The 19,943-nt window shown below is 53.2% G+C and overlaps 1 protein-coding gene across 1 annotated transcript in view; it reads right to left on the reverse strand.

Moving 5' to 3' along the window:
* The window catches only part of PLXNA2 (plexin A2), a 205,189-nt gene that overhangs the window by 66,183 nt on the left and 119,063 nt on the right, over window positions 1-19,943 (reverse strand). The window contains exons 5-8 of the mRNA XM_036272998.1: window positions 6,916-7,016; window positions 3,404-3,527; window positions 1,659-1,812; window positions 959-1,055 (exon numbers count right to left, since the gene is read on the reverse strand). Of these exons, the coding sequence (XP_036128891.1) occupies window positions 959-1,055; window positions 1,659-1,812; window positions 3,404-3,527; window positions 6,916-7,016 (476 nt within the window). The remainder of the gene's footprint in view (window positions 1-958; window positions 1,056-1,658; window positions 1,813-3,403; window positions 3,528-6,915; window positions 7,017-19,943) is intronic.

A 19,943-nucleotide genomic window follows, 5' to 3' on the forward strand; every position in this document is an offset into this window, starting at 1 on the left:
GGCCCTCAGCTTGGACCCTAAAGACTAGGAATCTTGCCATTATGCAGACCTCAGGCTGTCCCTGTCCCAGGGAAAGATGAGTCCACAAAATATTCCCAATGACTGTTTCCTATGGTATGGAGTTGTTTATCTCCTTGCTGAATGTCCAAAGAACATCGTTCTGTGACCAATGTCCCCAGTCGTATGGGAGAAGTCTCAGTTTCTTCTCCAGCAGAAACTAAATGTGGGTGTGTCTCCGCTGCTCCTGGTGCCCAGCTCTGCACAGCTGTGATCCCGCAGCCTGTGGGCACCCACGGGAGGCATGCTGCTGCTACAGATGGCTGGCGAGATCAGCTGGGCTGTATTCAGGCCCCTCTGGAGGTTGGTCTGGCTTCCTCCTCCTCTTTAAAAAGTTGAACCTGGGTTTGAACTACGATGGACTTCCCTTCCCAGCCCAGGTCCTTATCCTGTATGCTGGGCAAGGCTCCTGCCCCCCACCCCCCGCCTTCCCGTGGCGGTAACGTGCGCATAGCCGATTCTTCTCTCTGAGTCCCTCTTCATTTGGTCGTGGATGACATGTCTAAACTCGACTCCCCGTCAATCCCCATGTTCAAAGCCACCACGAACTGGTCAGAAACAGAGACTTTTTCTTATGATTCCTGGGCCATGACCTTTGTCTTTATTTCAAACCCTCTTTTTACTCTCTTTGCTTGAGACCTGGGGGTAAGGTTTTGGGGGGGGGGTGCAGGCAAGGGAGTCTGAATGAGATCAGAGGCTGTGGAGAGTGATGGCCATTCAGTTTAATGGAACCAAATAAACTGAACAGAACTGGGAAGTAACATTAATGGGGAGCTTACTCTGTTCCAGACAATGTGCCAGGCCCTGTAGGCAGACTGAGAGGTGAATATGATATGATTCGAGCTTAGAGAAACCCTACACCCATATCCAGACCCAGGGCACGACTCGGAAAAGGGCTTACAGTTGGTGGGCACTGCAGTTGTAGAACTTGAACTCAGTGCTGACAAATATCTTCCCTGTCTCCTTGGATCTCAGCTGCAGTTCTAGCCCAAACCAGTCTGGAAGAAAGAAGAAAAAAGGATGGAGGGTGACAACCTGGGGGCCCAGGGGAGATCCTGGGGTAAATCATCAGCCATCCCAGGGCTCTAGGGGCACAGATGGTAGATGGAAGCTGTGTGAATCATCCCTTCACAGCGCCCTGGCTTAGGGAAGAAGTAATCAATGAGATCCCACAGAGCCCCTCGCCTTGGTCTGGCAAGCTCAGTTACTGAAAGACTTTTAGAAGTATCAGGCCAGAAGACTTCAAAAAGTCTCCAGTATCAAGCCTCCAGTTTGGGGAGAGAACCCCACTGAAAACGACTGGCTGAAGCCCCGGCCATTCCTCGAAGGGAAGGGAAGTCTAGAGAAACTTTGCGCACTGTGCAGCCAGAACCCAAACGAGAAAAAGGGATTTCCTTCGTCCTAAACGTTGCTTTGGGGCATATCAGTTGGCTTTCAAACACAAATAGGCTACATAAGCCCATTTTAGTGTTGGGCCCAGGGAGACTTGGTCAGGCAACTTCTGTGCTGCTACTTGTCCCCCCATCCTCTGTGTTCTCTATTCCTGGTCCCCCTCATAGGGCAGCCCCTAGCCTGTGACTCTCATGGTCGATACTTCTTACCTTGATCCAGAGGGATGACAGGGACATCCTTGGGCCCAGGTGAGATGCAGATGACTTGGCTCCCGGACACCTGTCCCTCCACCTCTGTCAGGTTTCCAAAGGCACATGCGATGCCCGCAGACAGATCTGGAGCATCACTCACAACCAGGCTGAGCTGTGGGAGGAGCAAAGGGCTGATACCCTCGGAAGAGCCATTGCCTGCTGGCTCACCGATCAACCCTGACCTCATCTACAAGAAAGGGGGCTGATGGTGATCTGGCTTTGACACTGAACGATTCCAGTAGTGCCACCAGGGCCCATGGTCTTTATTAATATTATTACGAATTACTGGGGGGGGGGGGCGCAGTAGGGGGAAAGGTACCAAAATCCATCTCAGACAGCTAATTTTGACATGAAGCCATGCAAACTTGAAAGCAAGTCATGAGCTGAGCCCTTCCCAGAGTCTTAGCCTTGGCTCGCCAGGTTGGTGGAGGACAGCTAGCTCCTCACGGTGGCTGTCCTTAGGGGCTGCTTATCAAGGTCGGGACTGTGCTAGGGTTTCTTTGTCCCCTCTCGGGCTGCTGACAGCTCCCCTGGGGGAGGACAGTCACTTCACAGGGCGCTTAGAGGATGAGAAAGCAGGGAAGGCAGTGGGCGCCAACGGCGTGGACGGTGTCAGCTGTTACCTACAACAGGTTCCCGCGATCTAGGCCTTGTCAAGCTTGAACACCCTCCTCTGAGGGTGTTCAACAGATATCCCAGACTGTTGATTGGGAAACTATTTAGTGGCAAGATGCTGCTCTGAATTCAGTGCACCTGGAAGTGAGTCTGTACTCAATTATCACAATGTAACACCTAAGTGGTATTTGAAACAATATGGGAGAAGTGTGACTGGCTCCCTCTGGCAGTGGGGAGTGCCCATAAGGGGTCACAGTGACAACAGACCTATGGCCTCCAAGTTGGGAGCCATGATGTAAGCGGGTCTCCTTTTGTCCTTCCCACCTGCAGGGTTTACTAGCCGCGGGTTGCTCAGTCACAACGGGAGTCACCTCGCCTTCCCATACATTTGCTTGCTGCTGAATCTCTGCCCCAGTTTCGTTTCCATGGGGCCTAGAGACTTAGGTACAAACTCTGCTGTTTGTTCCCCCAGCTCCATGGGAGCCAAAACCTCCTCGTGGGGATGAATGAAGGAAATCTTGGAAGGTTCATTAACTAATTAACATTCGGGAATGCTCATAAAACCTTCAGAATGAAATAATTGTGCAGGGCCTGAGGACATTGACTATTTGGGGTTGCACTTCGACAGGTGGTTAAGGGCTATTTTATTCTCTTTAATATTCTCTTTAAGCACACACGAACTGTGAATTAAGTCCCAGTCTCTCTGTTTCTGTCTCTGTCTCTCTTACACACACACACACACACACACACACACTGCAACTCTCAGGTTTCTGTTAGAGGCTGTACCAGTGGAGGACTGTTATTATAACAGTGTGTTCTTTGCTATCGGACTGCATGATGTGGTGGATCTTTGTTACAAACATGCAAAATCTAGGTTTACAAAACAGATCAATAGATACCGAATTTGCAAGGAGTATGGAGGGTGACTGTGCCCTTTACAATAGGATTGGCCATAGGTTTTCTACAAATATGGTTTCTCTGGAACATGTAAAGCATGGTCTGTTTGCAGATTCTTGTGTGAGTGTTCCAGGAGCCCGCCCACACACGTGTGTGCTCCGTGTCCCGCTGTCCCCGGGTGAGGTGCTTACCAGCCGGCTGTGCTCAGACACGGAGATGCTGCTGGGATGCACCTCGAGGCTCATGCACTGGCTGATGCTGGCAGCAAATCGATTAGGTTCCCAGGCCCGCTGGCACTTGTCCCTGCGGGAGCACCTGCCACAGACACACATTCACAAGGGGTCAGGCCTCTGAGACCCATCTGTTGGGCTCCTTTGTCCCCTCGGGTAAGTAAAAAGGATCCGCTGCTCCGAGGCCTGTGGCTGGTCTTCTCATTACAATTTTCTCTCATCCCAGAGGCCCGGGTGCCTCCCAGATGGTCTCTGTTGCAGTTAAAGACAGACTAAGAGGAAGTGGGATTACCTCCCAGAATGAGAGATGTGCCTTAGATATAAAGCATAGCTCCAGTTCGCGTCTTTATAGGCTTCTCAATGGGCAGGGGAGGGAAGGGAAAAAAACCTCGAGAGGTACACAAGAGGCTAAGAATATAAACTTAACCTCCTTGGGCAAATTACCGAATCTCTCTGTGCCTCGGTTTCCCCAACTGTAAATTGGTGACCGTACCTCCTAGGGTTGCTGTAAGCACGAAATGAGCGAGTGCTTAGAAAATGCCTTGTGAGCCCTTATAATAATAATATTAACGATGCCTATTAATATTCTCCTTCTCCGGGGATATTGAAAAATTAGGACAGGGTCTTAGCCGTGCAGGGCAGTGTACATGTGATCTTGGGGCTGGGGTCACGGCTCTGTGAAGGCAGGGACTGTGCTTTATTCCCCGAGATATTCTGTCTGTCACACGGCACATTTTAAATAGATGTTTGTGGTGTGGAATAATGCCTGGAGACAGGGAGACAGATGAGGAGTCGCAGCCAGGGCTGCCTCTGTCAGAAAACTGTGTGGCTGTTTCTCGACATCTTTATCTCTGGCTCCAGGCTCCTCTGCCTGTGGGGCAGGTGGGCACGGTGGCACCAACACACCGGAGCATTTGGTTGCCACTTACGTCACATGGGAAGGCTGGTGCCTCCCCAAACCAACAGCCAGGGGACAGGACCAGAGTCTAATAGGGGGCAGTGATTCCCATGGAACGCCCCCCAGCCCTCCCCCCTCTTCCTTCCCAGGCACACAATGGAGCTAAATATGAATGCTGTCAGAGGAAAGAATTATGGAGCTTTAAGTGAATCCTTAAGATAGCTCTAAAGTGAGCTCCTGACTAGAGCCTTTATCTCATTGACTCACTGAAATGGCTCTTTTTTATCATACTATTTATGGCAACAGCCCTAACAGAGATAAATAGCCCCAGAGACAATAACACACTGGCAAGAGCAAGGCGTGCAGGAGACCCGGAGGCTGCAAGCTGCCCTGACCCAGGGGTTCTGTAGCCACCTCCCTCTGCCCTCTGCCCTCTGCCTCCACTGAAATCCGGGGGGCCTGGGAGCTGGAGGTGGGCTCGTCGCCTCGTCCCTCACCCAGGCTGCGGGTGGCAGGCGGGTGGGAGGGCAGGAGGGCTGGCCAAGGCAGTGACCAGAGGGAAACCTCTGGGAATACACAGGAGAAAGGCTGCTCCCAGTGCTCTTGGCAGGGAGGGCAGCCGGAAGGAGAGGTGTGCCTGGTAGGCAGCAGGAGTCTCTGAGGACGGCCAAAGAGTCCAGAGGAGAGAGGACATCTGAGACCATGATGATGTCTCAGTAGCCACATCTGATCTCACCAGGACGACAGGGGTGGTCGGGGGCCACCAGGAGGCCTTTTGGATGGGTTTGTCGGCACAGGTACAAGTTGAAGAATGTGGTCATCGTTACTGTTAATAAAGGGCAATCCTCCATCCATAACGTCGGTGTCTTCTCCATGGGAGAAGTGACGCCGGCGGAAGCGGGCTGGCCACGGCGGGGAGCAGCCGGGGTGGTGCACAGCTGGACGTGCCCACCGCCCAGTGAGAGGGCAGGTGGTCCAGGATACGTCGTGTGCAGCCAGGGTGGCTGCCAGGTTCTTCGGAGGAAGAACCCTCTTGAGGAGAGAGCCCGCTGGCCAGCAGGTCAGCCTCACTGAAGGGGACCCGACTTTAGCCACCTTTGCCATCCCTGGGCCACCCCAGGGTGTCATCAGCATCTTCATCACTTGCCTGACCTGACTGGTGACTCACTGACCAGGTTCTAGTGAAAGCATTGTTTGCAGAACTTTTGAGGAGTCTCTTCCCTACGAACAGGCGGGGAACCCAGTATCTGTGGGCTCCAATCCAGTCCAGATTTTGCATCTGCGAGGCGCCTGCTTCCAGCTCCCCCCCTGGAGCCCTCCCAACACCTGCTGCAGAGGCTGGGAGCCAAGAGCTATTGTGCGGCCCCTGAACTCTGGCCCCCGCCTCCGCCTCCACCCCAAACCCAAACCCGGCACATTTCACAGAGATGCTCCGCCGGCTGGCACGGAGCCACGGAGTTTCCAACTCTGCCGGGGAACAGAATTCCTAGTCAGCTCGTGCCTTTCAGGGTATTCACCCTTTTCTCTCCCTCTGCAGCTCTTCAGATTAGGAAATTTAAGTGTAATTTTGCATTTCTATTGAGCTGGCATTCAATGGCAGGGGATGTATCTGAATTGGGATGTGAGGCCAGTGGGAGTGGGATGCGGACTTCTTGGAACCATGAAATAATGAGGCCAGAAGGGTCCTCCCAAGAGCTCAGGGCCCATAGTAATTATTTTGATTTGTGTCGCCTATTCTGGGCTTCCTGGTTTCCAGAGCATTTATTATTTCATCTAATCCTCACAATTTACCTGGGAGGTAGGCACTATCCCTCCTGAGCGATGGGGAGACAGAGGCCCAGAGTAGTCCGTGGGCCGTGCAGGGACACACCGCAGCCAAGTGGGGTCCGGGCTCCCGCCTCTAGTGCATGGCCAATCGCACACCCACAGCAAGAGACACCTCGCTTCGGCTGCACCCAGAAGGTTTCTGGGAAAACTAGAGATGCTATAGCTTCCCGCGTGAGTTCTTCCAACACCCTACCCTTTCTGCCCTGATGAGGTGCATGCAGACTGAGAGCGGCTGGGTGGGCAGACTTTATTTATTTATTTTTAATCCTCACCCAAGGACATTTTTGCATTTATCTTCAGACAGAACAGGAGGGAGAGAGGGAGGAAGAGAGAGAGAGAAACATCGATGTGAGAGAGACATATCAACTGACGGCCACTCACACGACCCCAACTGGGGCCGGGGCCAAACTGCAACCGAAGTACGTGCCCTTAGTGGGAACCGAACCCGCAACTCTCTGGTTTGCGGGCCGACGATCTAACTGCGGAGCCAAACCGGCCAGGGCTTTGCGGGGGGAAGACTTGAAATGTGCAATGAAAGACAGAGGCAAAGTGCTGCGCTTGGAAGGAAGGCCCACAAGGACCTGCCTCCCTCTTGCTGTCCCCCGCACTCCTGCTGTGATTGGAGTCACACAGCAGAGGGAGAGTCCTCCTTCCCTGCAAACCGCTGTCACATCCCTCGTCGCCACTCCCAGGAAAGTACCTGGTCCTGTGTATTCCAGGCCCTTTTTCAGAATGGTCCCCCACTTACATGTTGTGCAAGGCACACCAGCCACAGTGCGGGTCCCCCGAGCTCAGGCACTCCCCACACGTTGTGTACTGCTCACAGGATTCCACGGGGACCCTGGTGACCTGGGAGAGGGGAGAGATCCTGGTTAGATCAGGTGGTGACGTCTCACTGATGTGCGTTCGGACTCATCTACGATCTACCCACCCTTGCGCTACCACTGCCTAAAGGGGTGACACTCGGGGGGGGGGTAAGTGGGTGGCCGCAACGTTCTCATGGGTTCGCCTGGCACAGGTGGGAACAGCTGAGCACAACGTGTTTCTCAGGTGGCAGCTCAGCTTCTTGCCTTTCTGGAAGCGACGCAAAACCTCCAGCGTCTCCACCTGCACTAAGTCCTCGTGAGAGCTGGGCTGCTCCTGGCGGGGGCTGAGAGGGTGAACTCTGTTCAAAGCCTATTGCGTGCCACCAGCTCGTCTCTGAAGAGCTGTCAGCTGGGCTGGAGCTGAGACATCCTGCCTGCGCAGAAAACATTCACAAAGGGGAGAAGGAGAAACTTTTCCTATCAAATACTATTCAGCCTCTTTACAGCTGACCAAACAGACCACCTGGATCCAATTATCCCATGCTCTCATGTCTGCATTCAGTTTCTTTAGTAAATGTCCCATCATGTGAAAAGTCTGGCTAAATGGGAACATCCACGGAGATGAGCTGCCTGTCTGTTTCTGTCTTGCTGGGGAAAGTGGGAATTTTCAGATCAAGCTCCCGCCCTCCCTAGAGAGGGTGGCCCTGGCCAGCCTCTGGCTTCCTGGTCGTGCCCTGCAGGGCTTGAGCTGGGCCTGCCCAGCATGTGTGACATTCAGGCTGGGCGAGAGGCTCAGGAGATTGAAGTTTTCCATTTGATACGTCCTAGGTTTCTGTTGCCGGCTGGGGCAAGAGGCCGTCGGGCTGCAAAAACATTTGCTGGGCTGAGAATAGCTTCTCATTTGTTAGGGCATCGAGGTCCCCCACCTACTGGAGCGGGGAGCTCAAGTGAAAACACAGCTTGTGGCCCAGCAGCATGGTGTTCCTCTGGTGGGGGCAGGGGACCGGAGGGAGACGCCTTCACATGCTCCTGAGAGGCTCGGGCCGCAGTGTTCATTAGATGTCAGTGGGCAGGGGCTCTGATGCTCCACTCGAGAGAAACAGCAGCCGACTGGACCAGATCCTGCCCCGCAGAGCCTACAGTCCAGGGGCTGAAAGACCATCACGCACAAAAGTGATCAAGTTCAACATACACAGGTGTAGGGTGCGCCCTGGATGGGCAGAGTGGAAATGAGGCTGGTGGGAGGTAAGCGAGGGCCAAGTGACCAGAGGTAGCAGCCTCCCCAGCCTTCTTTTTCTGTGCTGGGTGCCCCCCACCCCCATTCTCACAACATAATAACACTTAACGTTCTGTATTTCAAGGCCTTTCTGTCAGTTAGTGACACGATCAGCTTTCAATACCCCTAACCTTCTGTTAACAATACAAATGGAAAATGCAAGAAGGAGAAGTATAAAATCCTGAAGTTTGATTTAAAAAATTCATACTTTAAGTGAAGGCCTGGGGATAGCTGGTTTTAAACAGTTCACGTGGACTAGACCTGAGGGTTGTCACTGACTGTCCACGACCTGACACGGTGATGGAGGACGGGCTGATTTGCTCGTGGGCTACAGAAACAGTGTCAGGACTGAGAGAGGCCACGCGCACCGGGCAGTTCCGCACTCAGGTCTTTGCAACCTGCCCCAAGAAGGGTGCTGCTTAACCAGGGGTCCTTCCCAGAAGGGAGGTCACAATGGGGTGGGACTCAGATGTGGCCCTGGAGGTACAGTGGAAGGACCCGGTCTGTTTCTTTGGCTCAAAGAAGACAAGTCTCAAGTTGGCCACGGAGGCGGTTTCGCCATGTCTGAAGGGCAGCCATGTAGCTGTAATGAGACTCATGGGTGAAGAGTTTTAGGAAAGCTCAACAGAAGGTTAGTCCAATAATGCCCCAGACCTCGCTTCCAGAAGGAGCTCCCGCCAGTGGGATGTGTAATCAGAGTCCAAGTGTCGTGTGTCTGGGGGGCTGGGAGGGATTTCTGCCCGCAGAGGACGGCTCCTCCAGTCCTCCTCCTCCTGACATTCAGGATTCTGTTTCCCACAGTTTACCTAACTCCTCCCCGAGACTGTTTATGATTTTCATCCTGTGTAACTGCTACAGTTAAGAGTTACCATCCAGCCATCGCCACCAGCCAGGGATATCACATTGCCTTAAGGAGTAACCCTTGACCCCTGACTCATGGCCTGTGAGTCTTACCAGAAGCACCTTTCTGACAGGTGCGTGCCAAACACTTTCCCCAGGCATGGGACTCTCGGGCCTGCAGGATTTCGGTGACCCCAGCCGCCCGCTTGGCTTCCGCCGGGCCCCCTCCAGCCCGCCCCCCGAGGCCCGAGAGCAGCAGCCAGTGCCCGGCCTTCCTTTCTTGGGTTTCGGGCTTCGTGTGAGTGATGTCTGCATCTGGCTGGAAATTAAAACAACTGTCTGCATTGCATTCGGCCCGTCTGTCAAAACACAGCCCGGCTCTCAGCAGCTGGGCAAGGGGGCCTTGAATGGGAGCAGTGTCTCCCCCAACAAAGCCCACTTTCACGCCAAGTGCCACGGAGATAGTGAGAACCCTGTTCTTCTCCAAACACGAAAGCAACAGCGCAACTATTTTTCCTGTTTCCTGGGCCCTCCTGGTGGGAATTTTCTTTTTTTAATGGACTGAGTGGAAGAGCAAAGTGAAACAGGAAACTTATTGGGGGGCAGGTTCTAAAAGTTGAATTACTCTCTCCTCAAAGATGTCATAGCCACAGACACACCAGAGGAAAGAAATGTCACCGGGACTGGGGGGTGACCCTCAAAGCCAAGAGAGGGCTCCTGTCTCTGCTATGCTCATGCGTTGCTGCATCCCTTTAGCATCCACTGGCCAATGTCCATGGATCGTGTCCTACACACAGGCCAGCGCTGAGTGCTTCAGGGGAATAAAAACAGCAGCAGCCTCAAAACACGGCCTCACCTGCAAGTTGCCCACAGACCAGCAACGAAAGCAAGAAAGGGATGTGTGTTCTCAGAGGTGCTGAAAGAGGGTGGAGGGAACTCAGAGCGAAGAGAAAATACTTCTGCCTGCGGTGTCCAGTGTGACAGCCACTAGCCCGTGTGGCCGTGAGCACCCGAAAGGTAGCCAGTCCCAGCTGAAACGTGCTGGGGTCACAGCACACACTGGCTTGTAAAGATCGAGTATGGAAAAAAGAGTGTAAACTATCACATGAATAATTTTTACTGAGGTGTTGAAAAGATAAAAGTTTAATAAATATTGAGCTAAATATAATTAATTGATTAATTTAAACTGTTTCTTGTTTTTGTTAATCATCGCCTGAGGATATTTTTTTACATTGTTTTTTTGTTGTTGTTTTAAGCTAGAATAGAAGGGAGGGAGAGGGGGGGGGGGAGAGAGAGAGAGAGAGAGAGAGAGAGAGAGAGAAACATCGATGTGAGAGACACATCAATTAGCTGCCTCCTGTAGAACCCTGGCCAGGGCTGGTACCCAGGTACGTGCCCTTGACTGGGAATTGAACCCGTGACCCTTTGGTCCTTGGGCCAACACTAAACACTGAGCCAAACCAGCCAGGGTTCAACTGTTTCTTTTCGCTTTTTAAAATACGTCTGCTAGCAAAGTTAGAATTCACACGTGGCGCACATTTGTGGCGCGTCCTTTATTCTATGGGACAGCACTGCTCTCGAGGGGAATCCCAAGGGGCTTTGTGAGGGACGCACGTTGTCTGGGTCGTGAAGGGCGAGTGATGTTTATCCAGGCGAAGAGGGTTGCAGGTGGAATGAGCCACATGATCAGGCGCAGGACAGAGGGCCTTCAGAAGACCTGGAGTGAGGGCCAGAGAGCAACGGCTACAGATCAGGACGGGCGGGTTGGGTCAACCTGGGAAGGACAGAGAAGACCACAAAGCCGGGATATGTGAAGTCTCTTAGCTCTCCAGCCTGTCACTCCTCAGTCAAAAGAATGTCCTTCAGGAAGAAGGCTGAGGCTCTCCAGGAACAGGGGCTCTCAGCACGAGTCTCCGGCCGGCACCCTGGCGTTGCCTGTGAGCCCGTGAGACAGAAACGCCAGAGGTCACTGGACCAGAAACTGCAGATGGGCTCAGAAAGGGTTCTCAGAGCTCTTCAGCGGATTCCCACGAGCCCTCAAGTTTGAGAACCACTGATACAGTCACGCTCACACCTTGGGGAAATCTTGTCGAATGCCAGGCCCCTGGAGCCAGGAAGAAATGGAATGAAACTGCCGCGGGCCTACGTCAGGAACGAGGCTGATCTGGAGGAGGTGTGGGGGGACTCTGGGGACTGCTTGATGTCCAGGAAGAAGTTTGTTCTAATAACTGGGAGTCTCTGGAGGCCCCAAAGACCGAGTTCAAGCCCCTGGGGCCAGGGGGCACTTCACTCTGCACCCCAGGTGGGGTGGAGTGGGGTGGGATGAGGTGGGTGGGGTGGGATGAGGTGGGTGGGGTGGGAGCTGTCTCCGGAAGGTCTGGACGGGAAGGGAGCTTTCTGTTGGAGAGTGTCCACCACATCAGGTAGCTCTGTGTCAGAGCTGACTCAGAGTTTAATGGGACACTCTATGAGGCTTTAATTAGTGTTTGTTTATTATGATTGCGTTTTAATTGTGCCTGAGTCTCCCCCACCTCTTTCACTGAACGCTGGGATCCGAGCGTGGCTGGGTCCCAGGTAGTCCTTAATGAGTGTGGTGATGAGCAGTCCAGGTCGGGGGGCGCCCTTCTTCTGCCCCCTCCGCCTTCTCCCAGGGAACGTGGCGCTGTCTCAGACTAGATCCCGCCCTTACACTCTGCATTCTTCTCGGCTTGATCTTATGTCTTGTAATTATGCCTCTAATGAATATAACTGTCCCATTAAGTCATTTACTTAAGAAATACTCTTAATTAAAGGTGACTCATACTGTGCTCTTGGCTCCTCTGGCCCTAGGCCCCCATCTCTGGGACCTCCCTTAGTCGAATTCAGGGGAGCTGGAGGTCTATGTGTAGAGTTTGGGGTGATTCCCCCAGCTCTCTCTCCTTTCAGCACGTTGGGTAGCCCAGGGGTGTCAGGCCCAGCACAGTGGGGGACATGGGACCGGATCAGTATTGGCTGAGAGGTCTGCTGGAACCAGTGTCATTTCTGGAAATCCTGACGCGCACGGCAGACCTACAGGGGTGGACCACCAGGGGGGAGGGCAGAGGGCCGCTGGGGCCCTGCAGTTACTACCATCCGGACAGAGGTCCTGGGACGCACCACCATCAGGTGCAAACCATCACTCTTCAGAGAGGAGTTCCCACGGTGCAGTGAGGAGCCTGAGCCCTCTGGGGAGTGCACTTGGAGCGGAGAACCCACGCACATCTCTGCCCAGGTGGGCACCTGCAGGAAGCGACATGGTTCTGAGACCTGGAGGACTCCACCACAGAAGCACTTAGGGTCCTGGCAATGGATTGTGCCTGGGTCCCACGTGGTTCTTTTTTTTGTTTGTTTTTGTTTTTGTGGTACGTGCCCCTAGAGGGAACCGAACCCAGGACTCTCTGGTCCGCAGGCTGACACTCAACCGCTGAACCAAACTGGCCAGGGCTCCCACATGGTTCTTAAACAGTGACTGAACACTTGTGCTGTGTCGAACTCTCTCTTAGGCAGGGGGCTGCATTCTCTGTCCTTCTGGAGCCCATGGTTTGATTGGGGACAAAGCTAAGGGCACAGGTCATCTCAATCTGGTGGAATAGATGCCACAACAGAGGTGCATCGAGAGACAGTTGTGGATGAAAGGACAGAGCGGAGGTGCGCCCCAGGGGGCTCTGGCACGCACACTTGGTGTTCAAGGGGCCTGCAGGATTCCTTTGTAATCCTGTAAGAGAGCCCGAAGGGGAGGGGTAAGGGAAAGCTGGCCCCGGCTGGAGGGGCCCCTCGGGGACTGGGCATTTAATCCTCCCCTCCCACTTCCCTGGAATCTGCTCCCCCTGCCAGAGAGCACACCTGTCCCCGCATGTGTCCCCTGCTTCCTGACACAAGGGAAGAAACAGAGGCCTTCAGTGCCGAGGGCCAGGTGGCAAGGGTGTGAGGTGACACAGCCTGGCTGGAGCAGGCAGTTGGCCTGAGCCACAGCCTCCAGGTCCCCAGGGCCTGGGGCGAAGCTCTCAGCAGCTGAAACACAGCTGCTCCCGTCCTGTCCTCTGTGCCTTCCCTGGTGGTCCGGCAGCAGCCACTCTCTCCCGTGGAGTTCGTAGGTCTCAGACCCACTTTCTCCTCTTTCCCAGTCCGGCCTGTTTTGAAGAAAAGACCTGACGCTCATTCACACACACGAGGGCAGACAAGAGCGGCCCGCCAGGGTGGGGGTGTGGACCGAGACCCAGCCCACAGCCACAACACAGAGGGGGTTTTGGCATTTTCCAGGTGCTTTTACCCCTTGTCTCATGGATCTGCACAGCTCCCCGGGGAGGGGGGAGGCTAGGTATCCTCTGTCCCATTTGATCCACCAGGAAACAGAGGCGCAAAGGGCTGGCGTAAGCCCAGGCTTGGTGTCGCTGGCGAAGTGGCCAGCTGGAGGACAGACCTCCAGTGCCCGTGCGGGAGACATGACGTAAGGTGTCTTTCTGAGCGTGAGGGGGGAGAGCAGGTTCAGGGGTCAGTTCCAGGAGACAGAGGCTGAGACCGATTGGGAACAGTCTCAGAAGCAGCCCGAGGGCAGGGGAGGCTTTCACTCCTGACCCCTCGCTCAGCAGCGTGCTGGCCCCCAGCAGTCGCTACTGATGGGCTGGATGGGTGGGTGCAGTCTCTCTTCACAGGCTCGCCCCACCTTTTTTTTTTTTATCCTCACCCGAGGACATTTTTCCATTTTTTGTTCAGATAGAGTGGGAGGGAGAGAGAGAGAGAGAAAAAAACATCGATGTGAAAGGGACACATTGAGTGGCTGCCACCCGCACGACCAACCAGGGCCAGGGACAAACTGCAACCGAGGTACATGCCCTTAGCGGGAACCGAACCCGGGTCTCTCTGGACCGCAGGCCGACGCTCCAACCACTGAGCCAAACCGGCCAGGGCTCGCCCCACATCTTAACAACAGGTGCAATCAGGGCTCTGTCCGTCCCTCTGCCCCAGCTGGGGCCAGGGTTCGGAGGGTCACTCTGGAGGCCTAGCACTGGCCCCTGCTCTGGCCAGATTTTCTCAGGCACCAAAGCTGAAGCGGACACTCCAGGGATGGGCCAGGCTGCGCAGGCTCCTGACATGCCTCCAGTGATATCCCCTTTGGCTCAGCAAGTCTCCACGGAAAAACACCCATTGTCTCTCCTGTCCTTAGCTGGGAAAGAACCTGTGGTGTGCTGGCTGCCTGCCTGAAGCAGCTATCTCCACATCCCCTGCGGGGGGTGGGGGCGGGGAGTGCCCGGCAGTCCTGAAATCCCCTCCTAGGCTCTGCCCCTTGGGATTCAGGAAGGGAGTGAGGGGGGCTGAAGTCTGCTGCTGGCTGGCAGGCTCCTGGCCCGCCCACCTTGCTCTGAGCTGGGCAGGTGACTGGGCTTGTTGAACAGAATGGAGCAGGGGATAGTAATAGTAACAGTAACAGTAACAGTAACAGCCATGTATCCAGCACCCACTGCATGCCAGGCACCTTACCTGTTTCATCCCACGTAATCTCTATACCAACCTTGCAGGGGCAGTATTCTTGGGCCCACTGTACTTATTAGAAAACGGAGTCTCGGGTTAAGTAGCCCTGCCCAAGGTCATGTGCCTCGTGGGTGGCTGAAACAGACTTAGAGTGCAGGTGTGTCTGACTCCCAGGCTGAGGAGTGAGGTGGACACAGAGGCATCACTAAAGAGGGTGGGCCCCCTCCTGGGCTGCCCCGAGGGCTGGCTGGCAGGTCACCTTGCTTCCTCCTGGTCATGGGGTGCCAGGCACATGCGGACGCTGTTGGGCAGCGCAATTACCGCCCCCACCCCACCACCATGCACGCCTCTTGGCTCATCTACTCTTCTCTGTTCTCTCACGATGATTCAGCTGGTGAGTCCGGAGCCAGACAACACAGGGGTGCGGCCAGAGGGGAGGAGGGGGAGGCTGTGAGGGTGGAAGACCCTGCGAGGTGTTTTTAAGCCGGCCGGGACCGGAACAGCGTCGGAAGCAGCCCCGAGAGGCTGCACAGCCCCCTAGGAGTGCCCACGAGACCCGGGCAGCACCGCTGGGTAGTGACGTGGCAGGGCTTTCTGTCCTGGTCCTGTCTGTTGTCAGCTGTGCGGCCTCGGGCGAGCCAGGTAACCTCTCTGAGGCTCCATCTCCTCATCTTTGACGTGAAAACAGGAATGCCCGTCTCACCATCTCACCGGCTCGTCAGAGGGCACCTCTGGGCTCCCGCCTTCAGCCTCGGTCTTTCCTGCGTGTCACCTTCCCAGTAATGAAGTGAAGAATTCACTATGGTCTGCTCCCCATGTTAGATCCAGTTCTTTACACATCAATAGTCACGTGTGAGATCTCCTGAAGTCCTCATAAAGTAAACACCAACCCAATCCCCCGCCCGTCCTCGGAGCTGTGACAATGACATCGCCAATGTCACTGGGAGAAAGGAGGCAGGAACCTCCAGAAACCCAGCTGGAGCTTCTGGAGCCTGTGACTGCAGCTGAAGCAACACGCAACCTTCTGGCCAGAAGATGACCCTGGCTGTCCCCTAAGAACTCCTGACTCCCCGGGGACCTGAGGGTGGAGTGGAGTTCAAAGAGAAAATCTATTTTTAATGACTTGGGGAGGAGAGTGGAGTGGCTGAGTAATTCAGAGTAATTAAAGCTATCTATCACTCAGAGAAGTGGAATCCAAAGTTGCTGAACTTTTCAATGACATTTTTCCCCTCCTCATTCATAAAACCCAGTAGCGGGTCATGCAGGAGTCAAAGGGGAGAGGACAATGGGGAAAGAAATGTCTGGCCCTCAAAGAGTAAAATTTATCTCTCTGATGAGTTCTAGGGGAATGGCCCTACTTGAATCTTTTTTTTTAGGTAGAGGCCAAATTTTGTTCAGGTGGAGAAGGTAGACTTTGAAAGAGACAGGCCTCAGTTTCAAATCCAACTCCTACGTTGATCAGTTGTACATCATTAAGTTGTCAGGCCTCTTTGAGCCTCAGTTCCCTTCTTTGTGAAGAGGTGGCAATGGTGGCATCAACTTCACAGGTTGTTTTGAGGCTTGCGTGACATCTGTACGCCAAGGCCTTGCACACAGTTGGTGCTCAATCACGGTAGTTGTCGTGCTCAGGCTCTACATGCAGACCCCACTGAAGGTGGCAGTGTTTGCACAGGAAAGCGGAGAGGGCCCTGCGCAGGCCCTGCACTGCTGGGCTGGCTGACCTCGAGCAGGCCGCCTAGGCTCTCTTGGCTGAGACTGCTGATCTATCACCTGGGGAGAATTATGTCCGCCCGGTGCATGGACAGCAGCACAACCCCTCAAACTGTTGTCCTTGTTGATGACATAATCCCTCCTAAAGGCCAAAGTGTGCAGAAACTCAGCATCCCTGGCTGAAAGAAGTCCAATTAAGCTTAGTCTCCTAAGGAAGAAGACAAAACTTGGACGAGGAAAACCTATAAGGAGGAGAGGAAACCCAACGGGCAAAGCAGGTGTTCCAAATGCCACACTGTGTTTTCTCAGACAGGATTCCTGGGCCAGAAGTACTAGGGAGGTGGGAGTAGGGCCCTTTCTAGTTCTGGGTTTTGGAAGGATCTAGGAAGAAGCGAGATGCTAATACTATACTGTCTCCATGACAACAGTGGATTTATTCAGTTAGGAAAAGAAAGTGGGGTAGGAAATGAGAGATGAGAAGGATTTGGGAAATAGGGCCTAAGAAATAACTAAAATAGACCTCTCATCTGGGAACCAGATGCCTGGGATTAGCCAGGTCTCACAAATCTCCCTATAGGGTCAACATTGATTCATCTGCTCCAGGAGGGGGAAGCGATGATGACAAGGGGATGGAGTAACGAGGCAGTGATGCCCCTTTACCCACCCATTCATTCATTCATTCATTCACTCATTAATTCATTAATTCATTTCACACGCCTGTTCAGTCAGGCAGTTCTAGTGAGGCTTCTGGGTGCACAGAACCCAAATCTACCTTAATCACTTGCAGCTTGACTTAATTTAAGAGCTGGGCATCTGTCCAATGGGCCCTGGTCTCTGGGCCCCACCCCGTGAACTTCTGGTTCCCCTGCCTTCCAGTCACCAGGAGAGCAAGATGAGAGGGTTTGGAGTTCCAGTTGATCCTAAATTCTCTGTGAAGCATCTATGGTCCATAAGCTTAGGAAGGTGAGGTTTGGGTGGGAATCATGAAGGCCCGAGAAGAGACTGGCCAGAGATCTGGGGTAAGAACACCTGTGCTGGGGTCTCAGTAGCCGGCGGGGCTAACTTTGTATTGTCTGAGATGAGGACTCAACAATCCTCCAAAAAAGGGACAGTGGGGCCTGAGGACACCACTGCTGAAGGCGATCGTGACCCTCCCTTTGGCAGAGACCATGGCGTTGCCTAGTTCCCGCCTCCTGGTGCTCAATTTCACCTCTGGTTCCGATGTTGGCACGCATGGTGATGGATACAAGCTGGGAGGTTCTCAGGGACCTTCTGTGTGTCAATTTTCTATCCTTAATACGCTCCCTAAAATCTGCTTCTGAGGTTCTGAAGGAACCTCAGTTGAAGTGCCCAGGTCATCCTGATCCAGGGAGAACAATCCTACCAAATGATATATAAGATGGCATCGAATTTTGCCAAGCCCAACTACCCAGGCCCTTCTTTTATTTTTATTTTTTTATCCTCACCCGAGGACATTTTCCATTTTTTGTTCAGATAGAGCGGGAGGGAGAGAGAGGAAGAGAGAGAGAGAGAAACATCGATGTGAAAGGGACACATCGAGTGGCTGCCACCCGCACGACCAACCATGGCCGGGGACAAACTGCAACCGAGGTACGTGCCCTTAGCGGAAACCGAACCCGGGTCTCTCGGGACCGCAGGCCGACACTCCAACCGTTGCGCCAAACCGGCCAGGGCCCTTCTTTTATATACATACATACATAAAATATTGTGTATATATATATATATATTTAAATTGATATTTTTAGAGAGAGAGAGGAAGGGAGAGAGATAGACACATCAATGTGAGAGAGAGAAACATCAATTGGCTGCCTCCTGCACGCCTCCTACTGGGGACTGAGCCCACAACCTGGGGACTGGGGACTGAGCCCACAACCTGGGCATGTGCCCTGACCAGGAATTGAACTGGGACCTCCCAGTCCATGGGAGGATACTCAATCCACTGAGCCACACTGGCAGGGCCCCAGACCCTTCTTTACTATACCCCTATTAAAAGCTGTGTACACGAGACAAAACTCAGCTGGCTTAGCTTTGTCCATGGGAGCTGGATCTGAGCTGGTCCCCCACTTCTGTGTCTAAGCGGCCTGCCCTAAAATTTGAGGTGGACAAAGGGCCACTAGAATCTCGTGCTGTAATTCAGAATTCTGGTTTCCAGAGGACCCCATGGAGCACATTTTCTCAACCATCTCTTAGCTTTCTTTTCTAACCATCTGGGACATGGCCATCTTGTCCTCCCTGACACCTTGGATCTGAAAATATTCTGTCTCATTTGGTTAGTATGCAAAGTGGTTAGCACCCTCGTCAGTCACAGCTTCCTGGGACAAATCAGTAGGACAGTGGATAAATGTGTGTATGTCTGTGTGTGTGTGTGCTCGCGTGCATGAGAGAGCGAGTGAGTGAGCTATGGAGGATAGGAGTACATGTTAAACCTCTAAGGCAAAAATAGAGTCTCTTACGCATATATTACAATTTTAAAATTTCCTTTCAGTATAGAGCACAAGTGTTCATTCATGCCATCCATTCATTCATGCAACCTTGGCAAGGCAGAGATATGTAAGGCAGGAACGGTCCCCTGCTTTGCCGAATCCTGTGACACTGCGCTGCTTTGAGAACTTGTGGAAACCGGTTATTGGGATGAAGACTATTCCTCTAAGGCAGCAATGACTTCAGGGACACAGTGCCCTGGCCTTGTGAACCTACATTCATGTAGACTTAACTTATAACTGAGCAGACCTGCATACAGTTAAAATACACCCAGTACTTATAATTCGTTCACTTGCTTGTTTATCATTCATGCACTCATTCATTTAGTTCATTCAGGAATGAATCCTTCATTCATCTCTTCATTGATTCAACAGTCTAAGTATCAAGTCTTTACCGTGGTGGTACAAATGAGAGTGAGTCGTGGTCTTACAGTGCCCTCGGGAAGCCTACCTTCTGGTGGGGAAGCTAGAAAGTGACAGATGTCACACAGTGGGTTCCAAGCTGAGAGTGATCTCTTCTGGCTGAAGGAACCAGGAAGATGCCATCGTTTGTGGCGGCCTTGAAAACTTGGTGCTATTTTGATAGATAGGAGTGAAGGAAGGACACTCTATGAGGAGAGAAGGGCATCAGCAAAGAGCACCCCGTGCAGGGAGAGCTCCGGTGATGGGCATGATTAGGGCAGGGCTGCTAATAAAAAATGTGATCTGAGGGTAGATCATGGAAGGCCAGGGTCATGGACACAGATCAGGAAGAAGGGAAAGACGCTTTGCATCTCTTCTTTTATGGTGCGTCCCATGTGTGTCCCTGTCATTGTGTTCCTGCAGCCGCCCTCTGCCCGCCCCAGGTGCTGGCCGCATCCTCACAGTAGGGTAGCGGCTGGTGGCCTCATTGGTCTCCCTTCTATTCTTTCCACACTGGATGTGTTCTGCACATCTTCATTTTTCCTTTTCTTCAAAAAGACATAATGGGTCAGGGCATGGGTCCTAGAGCCAGACTGCCTAGGTCCACATCCCAGCCCCCTTGCTCATTAGCTATGTGACCTTGAGCCCGTGACGAAGCTCTCAGCCTCATTTGTTAATTTGTGCGATGGTGGTAATAATAGCACACACCTATATCAGACTTACTATCTGCAGATGAGGAAGAAGCCGAGGCCCA

The sequence above is a fragment of the Molossus molossus genome, unplaced genomic scaffold, assembly GCF_014108415.1.
Source record: "Molossus molossus isolate mMolMol1 unplaced genomic scaffold, mMolMol1.p scaffold_m16_p_20, whole genome shotgun sequence".
Classification (NCBI taxonomy): domain Eukaryota; kingdom Metazoa; phylum Chordata; class Mammalia; order Chiroptera; family Molossidae; genus Molossus; species Molossus molossus.